The 22,419-nt window shown below is 40.2% G+C and overlaps 1 protein-coding gene across 21 annotated transcripts in view; it reads right to left on the bottom strand.

Annotated features, from left to right (window-relative positions):
- The window catches only part of EPB41 (erythrocyte membrane protein band 4.1), a 202,403-nt gene that overhangs the window by 8,676 nt on the left and 171,308 nt on the right, over positions 1 to 22,419 (bottom strand). For 13 of the 21 annotated variants that reach the window (XM_059917090.1, XM_059917026.1, XM_059917016.1 and 10 more), the window contains 3 exons: positions 17,814 to 18,263; positions 16,467 to 16,595; positions 3,535 to 3,636 (listed from right to left, as the gene is read on the bottom strand). In XM_059917090.1, the coding sequence (XP_059773073.1) occupies positions 3,535 to 3,636; positions 16,467 to 16,595; positions 17,814 to 18,263 (681 nt within the window). The remainder of the gene's footprint in view (positions 1 to 3,534; positions 3,637 to 16,466; positions 16,596 to 17,813; positions 18,264 to 22,419) is intronic. The other 8 variants (XM_059917123.1, XM_059917143.1, XM_059917099.1 and 5 more) reach the window with 2 other exon arrangements.

Below are 22,419 nucleotides of genomic sequence, written 5' to 3'. Positions count from 1 at the left end.
GTTTCTATGTATTTTTTTATTTCTTCCTTGATTTCTTCAGTGATCTCTCGGTTATTTAGCAACACATTGTTTAGCCTCCAAGTATTTGTGGTTTTTATAGTTTTTTTTCCTGTAGTTGATTTCCAATTTCATAGCATTGTGGTCAGAAAAGATACTTGATATGATTTCACTTTTCTTAAATTTTCCGAGGCTTGATTTGTGACCCAATGTGATCTATCCTGGAGAATGTTCCGTGTGCACTTGAGAAGAGAGTGTACTCTTCCACTTCTGGGTGGAATGTTCTATAAATATCAATTAAATCTACCTGGTCTATTGTATCATTTAAAGCTTGTGTTTCCTTAGTTATTTTCTGTTTGGATGATCTGTCCATTGGTGTAAGTGGGGTGTTAAAGTCCCCTACTATTATTGTGTTACTGTCTATTTCCACTTTCCTGGTTGTTAGCATTTGCCTTATGTATTGAGGTGCTCCTATGTTGGGTGCATAAACATTTATAATTGTTATATCATCTTCTTGGATTGATCTCTTGATCATTATGCAGTGTCCTTCCTTATCTCTTGCAACAGTCTTTATTTTAAAGTCTATTTTATCTGATACAAGTATTGATACTCCATTGATTTCCATTTGCATGGAATATCTTTTTCCATCTCCTCATTTTCAGTCTGTATGTGTCCCTAGGTCTGAAGTGTGTGTCTTGTAGACAGCATATATATGGGTCTTGTTTCTGTATCCATTCAGCCAGTCTGTGTCTTTTGGGTGAGGCATTTAATCCATTTACATTTAAGGTTATTATCGATATGTATGTTCCTATTACCATTTTCTTTTTTTTTTAATTAATTAATTTATTTATTTTTGGCTGCGTTGGGTCTTCATTGCTGCGTGCGGGGTTTCTCTAGTTGTGTCAATGGGCTTCTCATTGTGGTGGCTTCTCTTGTTGCGGAGCATGGGTCCTAGGTGTGCAGCCTTCAGTAGTTGTGGTGCGTGGGCTCAGTAGCTGTGGCTCCCAGGCCCTAGAGTGCAGGCTCAGTAGTTGTGGCGCACGGGCTTAGTTGCTCTGCGGCATGTGGTATCTTCCCAGACCAGGGCTCGAACCTGCGTCCCCTGCATTGGCAGGCAGATTCTTAACCACTGCACCACCAGGGAAGCCCCCATTACCATTTTCTTAATTGTTTTGGGTTTGTTTTTGTGGGTCTTTTTCTTCTCTTGTGTTTCCTGCCTAGAGAAGTTTCTTTAGCATTTGTTGTAAAGCTGGTTTGGTGGTGCTGAATTCTCTTAGCTTTTGCTTGTCTGAAAAGCTTTTGATTTCTCCCTTGAATCTGAATGAGATACTCGCTGGGTAGAGTAATCTTGGTTGTAGGTTTTTCTCTTTTATCACTTTAAGTATATCCTGCCACTCCCTTCTGGCCTGCAGAGTTTCTGCTGAAAAATCAGCTGATAACCTTATGGGGATTCCTTTGTAGGTTATTTTTTGTTTTTCCCTTGCTGCTTTTAATATTTTTTCTTTGAATTTAATTTTTGTTAGTTTGATTAATATGTGTCTTGGGATGTTTCTCCTAGGGTTTATCCTGTATGGGACTCTCTGCGCTTCCCGGATTTGGGTGACAATTTCCTTTCCTATGTTAGGGAAGTTTTCCACTATAATCTCTTGAAATATTTTCTCAGACCCTTTCTATTTCTCTTCTTCTTCTGGGACCCTATAATTCGAATGTTGGTGCATTTAATGTCTCTGAGACTGTCTTCAATTCTTTTCATTCTTTTTTCTTTATTCTGCTCCTTGGCAGTTATTTCCACCATTCTGTCTTCCAGCTCACTTATTCATTCTTCTGCCTCAGTTATTCTGTTATTGATTCCTTCTAGTGTATTTTTCATTTCACTTATTGTGTTGTTCATCTCTGTTTGTTTGTTCTTTAGTTCTTCTAGATCTTTGTTAAATATTTCTTGCATTTTCTCAATCCGTGCCTCCATTCTATTTCCGACATTCTGGATCATCTTTACTATCATTACTCTGAATTCTTTTTCAGGTAGATTGTCTATTTCCTCTTCATTTATTTGGTCTTGTAGGTTTTTACCTTGCTCCTTCATCTGTGACATATTTTTTTGCCATCTCATTTTTTATTTTCTTTTTTTTATGAGTGGGATTGTATTCCTGTCTTACTGGTTGTTTGGACTGAGGCTTCCAACACTGGAGTTTGTAGGCTGTTGGGTAGAGCTGGGTCTTGGTGCTGAGATGAGGACCTCTGGGAGACCTCATTGTGATGAATGTTCCCTGGGGTCTGAGGCTCTCTGTTAGTCCAGTAGTTTGGACTCAGAGCTCCCACTGCAGGAACTTCAGCCCGACCCCTGGCTCATGAACCAAGATCTCGCAAGCCCATGCCGGGTGGCAAAAAAAAAAAAAAAAAAGGAGAACAATAACAAAGTAAAAAATAAAATTAGATTAGGAAACTAACAGATATGTTAGAAAAAATATAAAAATAAAAATATAGATGAAACAACAACCGGAAGGTAAAACAGAGCCACAATAGTAAAAAAGAGGAGAAAAAAAAAAAGTGGAAAAGGCCTTGGCTGTGGAGGGCGGGGCCTAAGCAGGGGCGAGGTTTGGGTGGTGGGCGGGGCCTATGCTTAGGACCCACAGGGCTGGAAAAGGCCCTGGTGGGGGAAGGGGTGGTGGGCCTAGGCTCAACAGAACAGAAGGGACCCAGTGCCCCCTGCCTCCTGCCTCTGGTCTCAGAGGGCAGGGGACCCCCCCTCCCCCACCCCCACCCCCACCCCAGCTTCCTGGGCTCGAGTGGGCGGGGCAAATGCCCTTCGCTCCTTTCCCGCTCCTCCAGTCCTGGAGGACCCCTCCCGCCTGCCTCTCCTGTTCTCTCCTGGCCTTCCTCCTATGCCCCCAGGACCCACCCAGCCCAGAGGGGACCTCTGAGGGCGTAGGACCTGCCCGAGAGCTGGGCAGACTTCCCCGGCCCATTGGGCAGGGGAAACGCTGGGCATGCCCCCCCCTTACCTGAGCCTCCGAGGGTCCCTCCAGGCGTGGGAACCCCTCCCCCTTCTCAGCCACCCCTCAGGGGCTCCAGTCCTGTCCAGCCTCCACTTCTCCTCCCCCCTCAGTCCCCCCACATCCTACCGGTTCACTTGGGGGTTCTTCCCATCTCCTTGGGCATCGGGGTCCCGCACCAGCATTCAGCAGGCGCCCTAGTTGTGGGGAGACGTGAACTCTGCAACTGACTTTTTAAACTGACTTTTTAGGCTGACCTCCACAGCCAGATAGGGGACTCACTGACCAGGGAGACAGACGAATGTGTAAAGAGAACAACCACATGTGACTTTAACGAGACCACGAAGTAGGCAGGGATGCTCAGGGTCTCCCTGGGTTTATTGCTGGGGAAAGCAGCAGGGCCTTTCCACCCCGGACACTGGGAATAATTTGGCTCAGTAAGGAAGAAGCTGAAAACCCTTGCTTATGGACCGGGGTTCTTGCAGAGAGGCAGCAAACTTGGCATGCCACTGGATTTCAGAAGGAATTTCTAGCTGTCTATTACCTTGGTAATTTGAGTTGTGGTGGTGCTGCTGGTGGTCTCAGATGTGATGGTCTGAGCTGTCAGCAAGACTCCTGGGTCCAAGTCCCCGTTGCTGTCGTCAGTCTGCAGAAGGAGACACAACTCATCACCATGCCTGTCAGGAAACCTCATGGGCAAATGTTGTAGATGCAGCTTTGCTCTGCAGCTGCACGTTCTAAAGCAAAAACCCAATTCCCTTACAGTGATCTCTTAATTAATAAATAAAATTAATCCCCTGGGAACAAAGCTCCTTCTAAAATAGTTGGACAAGTCCAGTTTCCCCAGCATTGGGTCAGTGACAGGAGTGGATGAGAAAAAGGAGGCAGGAGTGTAACCACAGGTTCAACAAGAGTGACAATAACTATGCACATGTATACAGCATTTTATAGCTCATAAATGGCTTTCAAAACTTTCTCTTTTGATGCTTACACAAGCCCTATGAATATAAATAGAAAAGGCAGAAACTTATTAGCACTCCCAGGTAAGACTCAGGCTCAGAGAAAGTGAATGATTTGCCCAAGGACTCAAAACTAATCCTCTCCACAAACCTGGAGCTCTTTACACACCACCCAAGGCAGGAAGGAAAGGTATAAACTCTTGGTTGCTAAAGCATGGCTAGGTTCTGAATCATAGGACAGAACTTTCCAGAAAGAACAAGGAAAGGTCCTTGCTGGGGTTTAAGGGACCAAGGAATCTGAGGCTATCTTTTATGAAAATCAAGATGGGAGACTGGAGCACATGAGATAGGAAATGTCCTTTTAAGGTAAAGTGGGAGGAAATACATATAATATCTCAATGACATTTCTGACAACAAAACTTTTATTGAAAGGGATCCTCGTCATTATAGGAGGGGTTTAAAAGTATTTAATGCTGGGCTACACAACTAATCTATACAGAGAACAAGGGCTGGGGCTATTTCTTTTTTCTCCAGAGCTCACTGTACTATGACCAAAGTAAATATATTATCATCAGGCTGAGAAATGACATTAGCAAAAAGGAAGAGAGATGGCTGGCAGGAACCAAACTCAGCCTGATGAACAGTTATCAGCAACCATTTGGGCCATTAGCAGACTCAGAGCTGCTGACAACCTCTAACCAAGATGGAAACAAATGAGATGAGGAGGCTGGAGGCTGCCTACAGCTACATGCTTTTCAGATAAAATACCTGGTACTGGTATTGTACACTGACTCAGAGGGGCATTTAGAGAATTGCAATTATTTTCATAAAGAATTCTGCAGCAGGGCTTCCCTGGTGACGCAGTGGTTGAGAATCTGCCTGCTAATGCAGGGGACACGGGTTCGAGCCCTGGTCTGGGAAGATCCCACGTGCCGCGGAGCAACTAGGCCCGTGAGCCACAACTACTGAGCCTGCGCGTCTGGAGCCTGTGCTCTGCAACAAGAGAGGCCGCGATAGTGAGAGGCTCGCACACCGCGATGAAGAGTGGCCCCCGCTTGCCGCAACTGGAGAAAGCCCTCGCACAAGAACTAAGACCCAACACAGCCATAAATAAATAAATAAATAAATAAATAAATAAATAAATAAATAAATAAATAAATAAATAAATAAATAAATAAAATTTTAAAAAATAAAAAGAATTCTGCAGCAAGCAATGTGCTAGGTTACCATCCTTCTCTGCCGCTTTATATAAGTCATTTGCATTATAAGCAGAGGCCTCCAACTTTTTTATGAGCAGGGCCACATTTCATTGAGCCAAAACTTTGAGATACTGTGGGGAGGGCAGAAGGAGGAGAAGAGAATTAGGAAAGAGAAGGGTCCCTGGCTGGATTCACTTCCAGGTAGGAATATGGACAAAACAAAGAGAGGGAACATGATTGTGTCACCTAAGTCTTTCACACACGTCACCCTCATACCAGGCATATTATTGGCTGGTTTACTAACACTTTCTTCAGCCCAGACATATTTATCTACCTTAGATTCAGACTCAACTAACATTTATTGCACTTGTACTATATGCCAAGCACATAATGCAACTGTTACCTCAATCACACCTCTAAGTATCTGAAGTAGGTACTATTATTATACTCACTGTATAGTTAAGAAAAGTAAGGTCCAGAGAGGTTAAATAATTTGCCAAAGGGATTTCCCTGGTGGTCCAGTGGTAAAGAATCCACTTTCTAATTCAGGGGATGCAGGTTCGATCCCTGGTCAGGGAACTAAGATCCCACATGCCACAGGGCAACTAAGCCCGTGCGCCACAACTACTGAGCTCGTGCGCCTCAACTAGAGAGCCCGCGTGCAACAAACTACAGAGCCCATGTGCCCTGGAGCCTGCACGCCACAACTAGAGAGAAGCCCATGTGCTGCAACAAAAGATCCAGCATGCCACAACTAAGACCCGATGCAGCCAAAAAAATAAAAGTAAATTAATTAATTAAATAAAATAAAAAGAAACCTTAAAAAAATAATAATTTGCCAAGGTTCTATGCTAATAAGTGCTTGAATTAGGACTGAGGGCAAAGACTTCCTATCTGAAGATTGGGGTTCAGGTCCCAGCTCAGACAGTGGCTGGCTGTGGAACCTTGGGCAAGTCATTCTGACTTTTCTGAGCTTTAGTTTTCTCATTTTTATAACAGGCTACCCTGTAAGATGTGCTCTGCCTCCACTGTAGCACTGCTGTGAAGATCAAAAGAGATTTTAGAAATAAAAGTACATTATAAGTTGTTATTAAGAATTTGTGTGCCAATATATACACAATGGACTATTACTCAACCATAAAAAAGAATGAAATAATGCCATTTGTAGCAACATGGACGGATGTAGAGATTATCATACTAAGTGAAGCAAGTCAGACAGAGAAAGATAAATACCATATGATATTGCTTATATGTGGAATCTAAAAAAATGATACAAATGAACTTATTTACAAAACAGAAATAGACTCACAGACATAGAAAACAAACTTATGGTTACCAAAGGGGAAAGGGTTGGGGGGAGGGATAAATTAGGAGTTTGGGATTAAAATATACACACTATTATATATAAAATAACCAACAAGGACTTACTGTATAGCATAGGGAACTATACTAAATATCTTGTAATAACCTATAATGGAAAAGAATCTAAAGAACAGATATATACATGTATGTATAACTGAATCACTTTGTTGTACACTGAAACACAACATTGTAAATCAACTATATTTCAATAACAATTTTTTTAATCCAAAAAAAAAAAAGAATTTGCGTGCCAAGAGGGCTAAACCTTTTTGAAGAGCTCCTCCTCTACTAAACCTAAGAATCTATTTTTTTCTACCTCCCTCCCACCCCCTTCCTCCTCCTTTTCTGTCTCTGAAGAAGGTGGAAGAGGGAGGAGACATTGTTATGACTGCCAACTTAACACTTGTCCCACATGGGGCCTCTTTTCTTACCAGTGTTTTCTCAAAATGGTACTGTAGCTTTCACAGTTGCTTATAAAGTTAACCATCCCTTTATCCTATGACACAGCAGTTCCACTCTTAGGTGTTTACCCAAGATAAGTGAAAACATATGTCCACAGAAAGACTTGCACATGAATGTTTAAAGCAGCTTTATCCATATTTGCCCCCAACTGGAATCAACTGAACTGTCCATCAACAAATGAAAGGATAAACAAATTGCGGTATATTCACACAATGGAATACTACTCAACAATAAAAAACAGTGAACTATGGATTCATATAACATGGATGAATCTGAAAAACATGTTCAGACACAAAAGGGTATGACTATACACTTACATTTATATGAAGTTCAAGAACAGGTAAAACTAAGCTATGATAACAGAAATCAGAGCAGTGGCTGCCTAGAGGGATAGGGATGGACTGGCAAAGGCTATGAAGAAAGTTTCAGGAGTGATGAAAATGTTCTGAACCCAAATGTGTCTTGGTTACACAGGTAGATACATTCGTCAAAACCAATCAAAAATTGAACTCTTAACATCTGTGCATAGCACTGTATGTAAATGTTACCTCAGGTACACATACATGCACATATATGCAAACAGTAAAACCCTATTCTGGCTCCCCACCTCCTCCCGCCATGTCCCAAAATGTAGGAATTATGGATGGATTTAAAAAAGGTTCTCAGGTTTACTTGTCTGGAAAGATAGTAAAAACACAAGCAGAAATAATTATAGTAAGTAAACAATAACAATAGCAAAAAATTATCTGGTGCTTATTATGTACCAGGCACTTTTTTCTACAAATTATTTACAGCATACTGCACTGAGCTTTTTCATTTACCAGTTTATCACGTAGATATTCCCATCAGAAGCTTTTAAAAATAACTGTAAAGAATTACCTTAATTGGATGTACTATAATTTATTTAACCTGTTCCCTATTGATGGACATTTAGATTGCTTCCATGGTAGTGACAACTTAATTTGAAACGCACATTGTGAAACTCACATTTTATGTACATTAACTCATTTATTCCTCTCAACAACCCTATGAGGTAGAACTATTATTAGCCCCATTTTACAAATGAGGAAACTGAGGCACACAGTGATTCAGTAACTTGACTACACACTAGTCAGTGATGGAGCAGGTTCAAACCCAGGAAATCTAATTCCAAAGTCAATACTTTTCCCCACTATACTCCACTGTCTAGTCAATAAGAAGTAATTTGTATCTTGGCTGACTGTCTTAGAGGTATAACAATATAATATCTACCATTTTGGAATAGCCACTATGTGCCAGGCAAATATTATCTTTATCTCAATGACCTTAAAAAGGTATTTTTCAGAAGAGAAAGCTAAGGCTCAGAGGTTAAGTGAGTTGCTGAAGGTCATGAAACCAGCAAGTGTTGGAATGAAGATTCAGGTCTCTCTAACTCCAAAGCCCACATGCTTTATCTTCTACTTCATAATGCCTCTGTATTTCTCTTACATGCTAGGATATTTAAAAATGACTGCTTCCTTTCCCCTTTTTGTAGGGGCTATACTCAAACCAAACATGGGCTTCTGTGGTCAGGATGGCCCTAACAACTTTTTTAATAATTTTTTTTTATATAAATTTATTTATTTTTGGCTGTGTTGGGTCTTCGTTTCTGTGCGAGGGCTTTCTCTAGTTGCGGCGAGCGGGGACCACTCTTCATCGCGGTGCGCGGACCTCTCACTATCGCGGCCTCTCTTGTTGCGGAGCACAGCCTCCAGACGCGCAGGCTCAGTAGTTGTGGCTCACGGGCCCAGTTGCTCCGCGGCATGTGGGAACTTCCCAGACCAGGGCTCGAACCCGTGTCCCCTGCATTGGCAGGCAGATTCTCAACCACTGCGCCACCAGGGAAGCCCAATAATTTATTTTGAACTATTAAAAACATTTTTTTTATATGCACATGCTACAAAATTTTAAATCTTTAAAATGGAGATCAATGAAATGTTGGTCTCCCTCCCACTCCTAACCACAGCTGGCGTCCCAGGCCTCTTCATCCCAGGCCACCACTGGTGGTTTTTTGTTTTTGTTTTTGTTTTTTTAAGTACCCATTCAGAGTTAGTATATTCACATATAAGCCTATTCATACATAGTTGTACATACAACCCTCTTCCCTCCCATAAACAGTAGCATATTATTTATACCATATTGCACTGCATTTTTTCATTTACCGATTTATCACGTAGATTATTCCCATCAGAAGCTTTTTTTAATGGCTGCACAGAATTGCCTTAATTGGATGTACCATAACTTACAAACATGTTCCCTACTGATAGAGAGTTAGGTTGTTTCCATGGTAGTGACAACGTAAAGGGTTCCCTCCCATCTGCAAGTACTTATTTTCTAAACATCCCTGGCTCATTGTGTGCACGATCTTAAAGGAATGTCCCCTGACTTCCTTTGTAGTCCCCTTCACTGCCAAGTCCTGTTCATCCATCACTGTCTCTCCTGACGCAGCTCTTTCTTCTTGTTTCCTCAGGCTACACCTCAGTTCTTCACAAGCATCCCTCCAGACCTCCCGTAGCCGTATTCCTGTCTCTAGGCAGCCTCTCCTTTAACAGGTGCAGCACACAGCTTTAGGAACCATCTTCCAAAAGCACTGCTTTAATTAGGCCACTTTATCACCACTACCAGAAAACTTGAAGCAACCTCTCATTATTTACCAAACTCAAATTCTACACTCTAGACCACAAGAGAGAGACACGGGAAGCATACTAACGTTAATTGAATGTCTATGAACGCACCAAGCACTTTACAGACATCATTTCACTTCATCCTCCCTCAAATCTTGCAGTGGTATGTAGTATTATCCCCATTTTACAGGCAGGAAACAGAGGCTTAGGGAGATTAGCGATTTGTTTAAAGTTATCCAGCTAGTACATGGCTGAGCTAGGATACAAATTCTACTTGTCTAATTGCAAAGCACGTGCTTTCAACTGGCAAGTTACACTGCTTCCTAAAGGTGGATATCATCATCCAGTTTATGGTGATGTGAGGATTAACTGAAAGGATTCATGGGAAAACACCCAGCCGGAGCTCCATGTAGCTGCCTCCTTCCCATCATGCAGGCTTCAGCTAAAATGTCACTTTCTCAGAGAGGATTTTCATGACTATTCTAGCCCCAAAATAGCAACTTTTCATGTTATTCCACATTGTCTAACTCTTGATCCTATTTTAGTTTCTTTATAGCACTTATCACTGTCTGAAATTCATACACTTATGTGTTTTATTGCCTGTCTCTCCTGACTAGAATGTCAGTTCCAGAGCATAGGGCCTGTGTCCACCCTGTACACTGTATTGGCCTAACATATAAATGCTCAACAAATATTTGTTGCAGTAATGAATTAACAGCTCAGTTTATAGAAGGAAAAGTTTCTCTCACTTTTGGCATCTGTGAATAAAAAAAAAGAAAAACAACTCAGAGGGCAGACAGCAGAAGCAAGAAGAACTACAATCCTGCAGCCTGTGGAACAAAAACCACATTCACAGAAAGATAGACAAGATGAAAAGGCAGAGGGCTATGTACCAGATGAAGGAACAAGATAAAACCCCAGAAGAACAACTAAATGAAATGGAGATAGGCAATCTTGCAGAAAAAGAATTCAGAATAATGATAGTGAAGATGATCCAGGACCTCAGAAAAAGAATGGAGGCAAAGATAGAGAAGATGCAAGAAATGTTGAACAAAGACCTAGAAGAATTAAAGAACAAACAAACAGAGATGAACAATACAATAACTGAAATGAACACTACACTAGAAGGAATCAATAGCAGAATAACTGAGGCAGAAGAACGGATAAGTGACCTGGAAGACAGAATGGTGGAATTCACTGCTGCGGAACAGACTAAAGAAAAAAGAATGAAAAGAAATGAAGACAGCCTAAGAGACCTCCGGGACAACATTAAATACAACAACATTCTCATTATAGGGGTCCCAGAAGGAGAAGAGAGAGAGAAAGGACCAGAGAAAATATTTGAAGAGACTATAGTCGAAAACTTCCCTAACATGGGAAAGGAAATAGCCACCCAAGTCCAGGAAGCGCAGAGAGTCCCATACAGGATAAACCCAAGGAGAAACACGCCGAGACACATAGTAATCAAATTTGCAAAAATTAAAGACAAAGAAAAATTATTGAAAGCAGCAAGGGAAAAATGAAAAATAACATACAAGTGAACTCCCATAAGGTTAAGAGCTGATTTCTCAGCAGAAACTCTACAAGCCAGAAGGGAGTGGCATGATATACTTAAAGTGATGAAAGGGAAGAACCTACAACCAAGATTACTCTACCCGGCAAGGATCTCATTCAGATTCTATGGAGAAATCAAAAGCTTTACACACAAGCAAAAGCTAAGAGAATTCAGCACCACCAAACCAGCTCTACAACAAATGCTAAAGGAACTTCTCTAAGTGGGAAACACAAGAGAACAAAAGGACCTACAAAAACAAACCCAAAACAATTAAGAAAATGGTCATAGGAACATACATATAGATAGTTACCTTAAACGTGAATGGATTAAAGGCTCCAGCCAAAAGACACAGGCTTGCTGAATGGATACAAAAACAAGACCCATATATATGCTGTCTACAAGAGACCCACTTCAGACCTAGGGACACATACAGACTGAAAGTGAGGGGATGGAAAAAGATATTCCATGCAAATGGAAATCAAAAGAAAGCTGGAGTAGCAATACTCATATCAGATAAAATAGACTTTAAAATAAAGAATGTTACAAGAGACAAGGAAGGACACTACGTAATGATCAAGGGAGCAATCCAAGAAGAAGATATAACAATTATAAATATATATGCACCAAACATAGGAGCACCTCAATACATAAGGCAACTGCTAACAGCTATAAAAGAGGATATCAACAGTAACACAATAATAGTGGGGGACTTTAACACCTCACTTACACCAATGGACAGATCATCCAAAATCAAAATAACTAAGGAAACAGAAGCTTTATATGAAACAACAGACGAGATAGATTTAATTGATATTTATAGGACATTCCATCCAAAAACAGCAGATTACACTCTCATCTCAAGTGCACACGGAACATACTCCAGGCTAGATCACATCTTGGGTCACAATTCAAGCCTCAGTAAATTTAAGAAAATTGAAATCATATCAAGCATCTTTTCTGACCACAACGCTATGAGATTAGAAATCAATTACAGGGGAAAAAAACATAAAAAACACAAACACATGGAGGCTAAAAAATACATTACTAAATAACCAAGAGATCACTGAAGAAATCCAAGAGGAAATCAAAAAATATCTAGAGACAAATAACAATGAAAACACGACGATCCAAAACCTATGGGATGCAGCAAAAGCAGTTTTAAGAGGGAAGTTTATAGCTATACAAGCCTACCTCAAGAAACAAGAAAAATCTCAAATAAACAATCTAACGTTACACCTAAAGGAACTAGAGAGAGAAGAACAAACAAAACCCAAAGTTAGCAGAAGGAAAGAAATCATAAAGATCAGAGCAGAAACAAATGAAATAGAAACAAAGAAAACAATAGCAAAGATCAATAAAACTAAAAGCTGGTTCTTTGAGAAGATAAACAAAATTGATAAACCATTAGCCAGACTCATCAAGAAAAAGAGGGAGAGGACTCAAATCAATAAAATTAGAAATGAAAAAGGAGAAGTTACAACAGACACCACAGAAATACAAAGCATCCTAAGAGACTACTACAAGCAACTCTATGCCAATAAAATGGACAACCTGGAAGAAATGGACAAATTCTTAGAAAGGTATAACCTTCCAAGACTGAACCAGGAAGAAACAGAAAATATGAACAGACCAATCACAAGTAATGAAATTGAAACTGTGATTAAAAATCTTCCAACAAACAAAAGTCCAGGACCAGATGGCTTCACAGGTGAATTCTATTAAACATTTAGAGAAGAGCTAACACCCATCCTTCTCAAACTCTTCCAAAAAATTGCAGAGGAGGGAACACTCACAAACTCATTCTATGAGGCCACCATCACCCTGATACCAAAACCAGACAAAGATACTACAAAAAAAGAAAATTACAGCCCAATATCACTGATGAATATAGATGCAAAAATCCTCAACAAAATACTAGCAAACAGAATCCAACAACACAGTAAAAGGATCATACACCATGATCAAGTGGGATTTATCCCAGGGATGCAAGGATTCTTCAATATACGCAAATCAATCAATGTGATACACCATACTAACAAACTGAAGAATAAAAACCATATGATCATCTCAATAGATGCAGGAAAAGCTTTTCACAAAATTCAACACTGATTTATGATAAAAACTCTCCAGATAGTGGGCATAGGGGGAACCTACTTCAACATAATAAAGGCCATATATGCAAACCCACAGCAAACATCATTCTCAATGGTGAAAAACTGAAAGCATTTCTTTTAAGATCAGGAACAAGACAAGGATGTCCACTCTCACCACTATTATTCAACATAGTTTTGGAAGTCCTAGCCACGGCAGTCAGAGAAGAAAAAGAAATAAAAGGAATACAAATTGGAAAAGAAGAAGTAAAACTGTCACTGTTTGCAAGAATCCTAAAAATGCCACCCGAAAACTACTAGAGCTAATCAATGAATTTGGTAACTTTGCAAGATACAAAATTAATGCACAGAAATCTCTTGCATTCCTATACACTAATGATGAAAAATCTGAAAGAGAAATTAAGGAAACACTCCCATTTACCACTGCAACAAAAAGAATAAAATACCTAGGAATAAACCTACCTAGGGAGACAAAAGACCTCTATGCAGAAAACTGTAAGACACTGATGAAAGAAATTAAACATGATACCAACAGATGGAGAGATATACCGTGTTCTTGGATTGGAAGAATCAATATTATGAAAATGACTATACTACCCAAAGCAATCTACAGATTCAATGCAATCTCTATCAAATTACCAATGGCATTTTTTACAGAACTAGAACAAAAAATCTTAAAATTTGTATGGAGACACAAAAGACCCCGAATAGCCGAAGCAGTGTGGAGGGAAAAAATGGAGCTGGAGGAATCAGACTCCCTGACTTCAGACTATACTACAAAGCTACAGTAATCAAGACAATATGGTACTGGCACAAGAACAGAAATATAGATCAATGGAACAAGATAGAAAGCCCAGAGATAAACCCACGTACCTATGGTCAACTAATCTATGACAAAGGAGGCAAAGATATACAATGGAGAAAAGACAGTCTCTTCAATAAGTGGTGCTAGGAAAACTGGACAGCTACATGTAAAAGAATGAAATTAGAACACTCCCTAACACCATACACAAAAATAAACTCAAAATGGATTACAGACCTAAATGTAAGACCAGACACTATAAAACTCTTAGAGGAAAACATAGGAAGAACACTCTTTGACATAAATCACAGCAAGATCTTTTTTGATCCACCTCCTAGGGTAATGGAAATAAAAACAAAAATTAAAAAATGGGACCTAATGAAACTTAAAAACTTTTGCACAGGAAAGGAAACCATAAACAAGACGAAAAGACAACCCTCAGAATGGGAGAAAATATTTGCAAATGAATCATCGGACAAAGGATTAATCTCCAAAATATATAAACAGCTCATGCAGCTCAATATTAAAAAAAAACAAACAACCCAATCCAAAAATGGGCAGAAGACCTAAATAGACATTTCTCCAAAGAAGACATACAGATGGTCAAGAAGCACATGAAAAGCTGCTCAACATCACTAATTATTAGAGAAATGCAAATCAAAACTACAATGAGGTATCACCTCACACCAGTTAGAATGGGCATCATCAGAAAATCTACAAACAAATGCTGGAGAGGGTGTGGAGAAAAGGGAACCCTCTTGCACTATTGGTGGGAATGTAAATTGATACAGCCACTATGGAGAATGGTATGGAGATTCCATAAAGAACTAAATATAGAATTACCATATGACCCAGCAATCCCACTACTGGGCATATACTCAGAGAAAACCATAATTCAAAAAGACACATGCACCCCAATGTTCATTGCAGCACTGTTTACAATAGGAAGGTCATGGAAGCAACCTAAATGCCCATCGACAGACGAATGGATAAAGAAGATGTTGTACATATATACAGTGGAATATTACTCAGCCATAAAAAGGAACGAAATTGGGTCATTTGTTGAGACGTGGATGCATCTAGAGACTGTCATACAGAGTGAAATAAGTCAGAAAGAGAAAAACAAATATCGTATATTAATGCATATATGTGGAACCTAGAAAATGGTACAGATGAACCTGTTTGCAGAGCAGAAATTGAGACACAGAAGTAGAGAAAAAAATGTATGGACACCAAAGGGGGAAAGCGGCACAGGGTGGGGGTTGTGGTGTGATGAATTGGGAGATTGGGGTTGACATGTATAGACCGATGTGTATAAAATGGATGACTAATAAGAAAAATAAATAAATATATATATATATATATAAAAAAGAAAAACAACTCAACACAAGCAACCGAACTCATTGAAATTACTAACAATGAAGGAGAAATATTACTAAAAGTAGGAAGTAAACAAAAATTTTAAGTACTAAATTCTTACATGATTTTAAATTTAATTGTAATAAATTGATTATAATTATTATAGCCGTTTCTTATTTACACTTTCAGGCGTGGTGCTCAAGTTGATTCCATACAGCACTGTATTTTATATAAGCTTTACAACAGAATCATGAAGTAGATACTAACATCATGCGGGTGGAGGTGGGGTGTGGGGGCATCAGGGCTCACAGACGTTCAACCACTTGTTTAAGTTAGCAAATGAAGAAGCTGGGACCTGGAGCTTCCCTGGTGGCACAGTGGTTAAGAGTCCACCTGCCAATGCAGGGGACACGGGTTCGAGCCCTGCTCCGGGAAGATCCCACATGCCGCGGAGCAACTAAGCCCGTGCGCTACAACTACTGAGCCTGCACTCTAGAGCCCGCGAGCCACAACTACTGAGCCCACATGTCACAACTACTGAAGCCCATGCGCCTAGAGCTCGTGCTCCGCAACGAGAGAGGACGCCGCAATGAGAGAGGCTGCCGCAATGAGAGGCCTGCGCACCGCGGCGAGGAGGTGCCCCTGTTTGCCACAACTATAGAGGGCCTGCGCACAGCAATGAAGACCCAACGCAGCCAAAAATAAATAAATTAATTAATTAATTAAATTTTTAAAAAAGCTGGGACCTGAACTCAGATTTGTTTGACCCAAAGCCCATGTTATCAACCATTACACTAGACTGCCTTCCCTAACTGAATTGGGTGGATATAAGCAATCAGAGCCAAGATAATGTTGCTTTTGAAAAAGTATTTTGGGACATCTTGAGATCAGTAATCTCTTCTGAAAAGAACTGCCCCAGAAAAGCCTAGCATTATTTGCAGCAAGTGATTAGCAACCCTGTGAAGAAAGGATATTTATCATGTTTACTGTAGTCTTTGGTTCTGAAATATCAAACTGTGTCCTACCTGGGCAGCCTCATAAGTGATGGTCTTGGTCTCGGTGTGGACTATAGGGACGTCTTTGGTTGGAATTTCACTTTTCACAGCATTGGCAGTGTCTGAGATGGTGACGGTCTGAGTCTTCACCAGGGGAGGCTGTGAAGCAGTAAAGAAACAGAGTTACCAGAGTCTTCTGAAGGCTGTGGAGAACTAAACTTCTGACATTGAGCTGATCAAAGTGATTGCTGTAATCAAGCAAAGGGCTAGCTCAATCTTTGCCAAAGACTTGGACACTATTCCAAAGTAGCCCTGACAAGGTGTCAAATCATGAACGATATTAAAGAACAGCATTACTATAATCACTTTCATATGCTTAATGGAAAGTTATGATATCAGACAGTTACGATTGGTGATATAAAACACTTCAGACTGACCTTCAGAATTTTAATATAAAACTACTTGCCAAATAGCACTCACTTTTGTTTGTCCTTGTGACTGTACCATTAAAATTAAGAAAATCAGCCATATTTCCTCCCCTAAGTACAAATGGTACATGAAATAGCAGTGGCATCGGAACACATTCCCCTGGAATTCATTAACTTCTTTCAAATCAATGTCAGAGATTCACTTTGGAGTTATTGAAAAGAAACAATATTTGGAAAACTGGAGAGAAAATAATCAGTTCTACCACCACCTGGTGATTAATCTCAGAATTTCAGAAGAATGAACATTAGCGAAATATCAAAGGTTTCTTGTCCATCAGCTCACCTTCCCCAAGACTATAAATCACCCTAAAACTACCATTTGATTGCGGTAAAGTTAAGTGGCCATCCACCTTAGCATAGAAGATTAGTACCTATAATCATGGAAGCTCCCATGAGTGGGGTCAGTGGGAGTGGTGGGCTGCGCTATGTGGCTGCAATACAGAAAAAATTATTTGGGGCCTGATTCCTTATTTAAAAAGTCAGTTACCCCTTGTAATTAAGAGTATTTTAATTTTTTGAGCAGGGTCTCAGAACACTGAGGGCTCCTCATCACAGAAGTCTCAGAAATTCACCTCTTTACACAGCCCATACTTGAGCAAGGAAAAGAGGAACATACTTACACCAGCTTCATAAAGATAAACAGCTGGAGTTTACCCCCAAGAGTTTTGTTAAGTCAACAGGGGAGAAAGCATTTCTAGCCTTGGTGTTAATGACTCTGAATAAATTTCTTTGTAGTAATCAAGGATTTCAATTTTATTCTGTGATTTTGAAAAAAAGCCAAGAGGCTACTACCCTCACCACTGCCACCACCACCACCTCCTCCACAGAATAGATTCTGGCCCTCTCCCAAAGTGAGTCATTAGATCTGCACGACTGAATCAGTTACTACCTGGAAACTTCGAATGAGGGTGGGGAACTGGTTACCCACACGAGAGTCAGGAAATGATCCATTTTGCTCTCCAACAGGCTCTCCTGGTATAACATGTTCTTCACTACTCTCTGCTTTTTTTTCAGCAAGTTGCAGCTGAGAGGAAGCTGGTGATGTTGAGGACTTTAAGGCACTGGCCTGTTCCTCCACTCCTACACATTCCCCACTTGGACCTCTCGACATTTCCTCAATATCAAGATAGCCAGTTGCCCCCTGCTCCTTCTCTTCTGTCTCCTTGCTGCTTATGGAGAGGGAGCCAAAGCCAAAGTTTTGTGGAGACTCCAACGGGGTAGTCATTTGGCTCTTACTAGGAATTACTGAATGCTTGGGGCCCTCCCATTCAGAGTCAGCGTTGGTAAATGGCCCCTTGGTCATGGCAGCCACCTCCTCTGTGCGAATGCCATTTATATTCTACAAACGAATGAACACATACAAAAGCAAGAAGATTAGGAATACGTGGGGAATACAGTGAACTCTGAGAATCAACAATGATTTCTAAGAGGCCTCAAAAATATTAACACTAATATAAACCAAGAATCTTAACTCCTGAGGTGGTCAAAAGGAAGAATTACTGTTCACAAAACATGTCAGCAGCTTAAATGATTCCAACCTCATTTTGGTCATATTTCTACAACATGGTTAATCTGAGAAATGATTTTGATGTGCTTCACATAGTACCAAGCACTTCGTATTACTATGGTCTTCTCTGTATAACACATACTCTTCATATTTAGAGGAGTCACTATTCCTAAATACCTAACTCATTACTATGCACATGACACAATGCAATTTATGAGTCAATAAAACATATGCTTGAGGAGTCTGGTCAGGTTGAAAAATATTCCACATATCTCCAAGCCATATGTATCATCATGCTGGCCCATAATGGAGAAGCTAAAATCTAGGCGTTGGTTGGCAGAGATATGGAAATTGAGTACATCCAGCACAGACTTAATCCAATCATGGCCAAAGAATTAACTATAATATCAAAAATAGTGAAACATTTCTTTGTAAACAGAATAAATGCGACTGAGCAGCTGAGAAGTATTTCTCCACAGATGAATGACATATCTCCAACCCCTAAGAGAAATAAATCCTGGAAACACAGAGTTCCCTCCTGGGCTAAATGCCTCACATCACAGGGAAAATAGATCTAAAATAAGAACTTTCAAGAGAATGTGGATGAGAAGATAACATCACAGTAGACCTACTCCTAAAGTTTAAAGAAAGGTGCTGTGGGTGGAAGAAAAATAGGAATTCACACTATTAGGAAAAGAATATGAACATTTGAGAAATGAACAATCTAACAGAAGGCACATGTCAGGAAAATCTGCATGTGCTCACCAGAGAGCTGTACATAAGCCACTTAGGTCTGAAATTTTGGTAAGATCAATTTACCACATTACATGCACGCCATAAAGGAACTTAACAGAAAAGGACTCTTTTAAAAAGGTGTTCCTGGAGTAGATGACGTACACTTGGAGCAGCTTACACATTTTAGTGCTCAAATCACACTACACGTATTATACTTCTTAAAAAATCACTGCTGCTCCTTAAGTTGTAAACCAGCCTACATTTTGATGAGTATAAACCAGTGGCCAAGAAGGGTAAGAAAAGATGCACTGCACTCAAGAACTCCAGGCCAACCTTCTAGAAACAGTCAACTCAAGAGCATCTCAAAGTGGTACAAGTTGAACTCACATTAGGCAGGTCTTTCACTGACTGATCATGAGTATTACTTAGGACATCAAAAGGTAGAATTGAGAGATGACAAGAGAAACTGTCTCTGTCTGCAGATGTATCAGAGATACATAAACTACTCTTGCTAAGGGTATATGAATTTCCTCATGTTTAAAATGAGAGTAATACTTGGTTTGGCTCACAGGGTTCTGAAGATCAAATACAATAATATATATGAAAGCATGTAAATTCTGTAATTGTCAATTACCATGTAGATTCACTTAATTCAATCAACATTACCTGAGCACCTATAATAGGCTAGGGCCTGGAGGACACTAGAAAGAGTTTGTTGTTATGTTATTAACACACTGTACTACTTTCTAGGGCACTTATCTCACCATTTCTTTTGAGTCAGACAAGCTGTTATGGAGCTGCCCAAAAATAGACCAGCTGGTAATAAACAAACAGGCTTTTTCAAATTGCTATATGCTAGCTCTAGCATTGTGAATAGCATATCCCCACCCACTCACATGGAGAGGTACTTCATGACTTCTCCAAATAATTTTGTCACAACTGAGAAGGCTGATTAATAACCAGGAAAATACCTAAGATAATCAAGTAAGAGCCAATTTTATACCAGTCTGCTCAAGTGATAAGTAGTGGTCTGTCATCAAGAAGCCATTTGTGAATTAAACGTTGCTTAGGCCAGCACCACCTGGCCCAAAGTTGCCTACTGCTGAGTAAAATTAGATAGATCAATCATTTTTTTCAAAGCAGGAATAGAGAAGACCAAGGGTAAAAGCTGTAGCCACAGTAATATCAATTCAGCACATATTTACTGATCACCTAATATCTATTAGTCACTGGAAATGAAAGGAAAACTGATAATAGCTGGGTTGGATTACCACTTAGAGCACTCTCACATATGGTCAAATCAGCCGCTCCAGTTGGCTCTGTTGTCCAGATCTCTTGGACAACACAGCCAACTACTTACTGGACACTCTCCCAGGCATATGGAACACAATATGCCCCAAACTAAACTCATCTATTCCACTTTAATATCTCCCTTATCTGTCTACTCTTCTCTATTCCCACACTTACTATCTTCATTCAGGCTCTAATAATGCCTCACCCCACTTACTACTAATGCCCTAAACCATTTTTCTTCTTTTCTTTCTTCCTTCCTTCTTTCTCATCTCAAACCTTCCCTGAACACATCCTCTATTCTGTCGTGAAAATATTTATTTCTAAAATGAAACATTGAAAATTCCATTTTTCTGGTTAAAATCCTTCAGTGGTTCTTCATTGCCTTCTGGATAAAGTTCAGGTCCTTTATTAAGACATAGAAAATACTTTAAAATATGACTCCTACCTCTCTCTCCAGCTTCACCTTGCTGTAACTCCACATACATCCTTCTCTCCATTAATTCAAGACAATTTGCAGTTCCTAGAACAGAGCATGCTTTCTTTTGCCTCCGTGCCTTTGTCAATATCGTATTGTTCCTTCTGCCTGCAAGTCCATACTCAGCTCAGGTCAGTTCTTCTGGAAGTTTCCCCCGGCTGCCTAAAGTATATTTAGATACCATGCCTCTTTTGTTCCCGTTGTACCCTGTCATTATTGGTTTACTCATCTGTCGTTTCCATTAGACTTGGAAGAACTTGCTATGTTTCTTAGCTCTGTTATCTCTCTTGCACAGTTTTTGGCACGTAATAGATGTTCAGTAAAAACTTGTTGAAATTATACCAAATAAATCCAGGAGCCCTAAAAACTGCTTTGCCTTGTGCTATTCAAAAACTAAAAAGGCTTGGGACTTCCCTAGTGGCGCAGTGGTTAAGAATCCGCCTGCCAACGTAGGGGACAGGGGTTTGAGCCCTGGTACAGGAAGATCCCACATGCTGCACAGCAACTAAGCCCATGTGCCACAACAACTGAGCCTGCGCTCTAGAGTCCGTGAGCCACAACTACCGAGCCCGCGTGCCACAACTACTGAAGCCTGCGTGCCTAGAGCCCATGCTCCGCAACAAGAGAAGACATCGCAATGAGAAGCCCACGCACTGCAATGAAGAGTTAGCCCCCGCTCACTGCAACTAGAGAAAGCCCGCACGCATCAGCGAAGACCTAAGGCAGCCAAAAGTAAAAAATTAATTAATTAATTTAATTAATTAAAAAAAAACCCAGAGATGCTCTTTCAAAAAAAAAAAACTGAAAAGGCTTGTTTACAAAGAACATAAGAAGTGGCCCACTTGACCAGACCAGCATTCTGGTCCAGCATTCTATCTCCTACATCAGGAAAATAAGAGGAAAACTAACATTATTGCATGTTCACCGTGTGACAGTCACTCTAACATGTTTTCTCATTTAATTTTTCACAACCTCACTATGAGGTAGTCACTATCTCTATTTTATAGATGAAGAAACAGAGAGGGTAAGCAAGTCAGAGCTAGGAAGTGATGGAACCAAGGTTTAAAGGTCAGTGTTTGATTCTAAGCCCATTTCTTCCCATGGCAACAGAAAGTATCTCAAGTAGGCCCAAAGGACATGTCCTATTATGTTCAAAAGAATATACACTAAACCTGACTATTCTTTTGGGAAGCACAAAGTTGTCCAAAGTCCTCTTAGCAGAGTCTGGTTTTAGTGGCCGACACTATACTTTGAAATTTAAGGAGAAGGCTAGAAAGCCAGAAGAAAAGATTGGGTCAAAAAGAAGATCTATCCCCATGACATAAGACACCCACAATTTGGCATCTAACACGAGTGAGGAATTTTAACTGACAGTGTTGTGCCTTTGGCTATGACCATCAGCATGGACCACTGGATTATATAAGATACTGCACAGCTGCATATACCAAATTGGTCTGGAAAATTTAAAGAGATCTTCTCAAGGAT

This window comes from Balaenoptera ricei, chromosome 1 (assembly GCF_028023285.1).
Source record: "Balaenoptera ricei isolate mBalRic1 chromosome 1, mBalRic1.hap2, whole genome shotgun sequence".
Classification (NCBI taxonomy): domain Eukaryota; kingdom Metazoa; phylum Chordata; class Mammalia; order Artiodactyla; family Balaenopteridae; genus Balaenoptera; species Balaenoptera ricei.
This window is presented reverse-complemented; position numbering and strand designations above follow the sequence as displayed.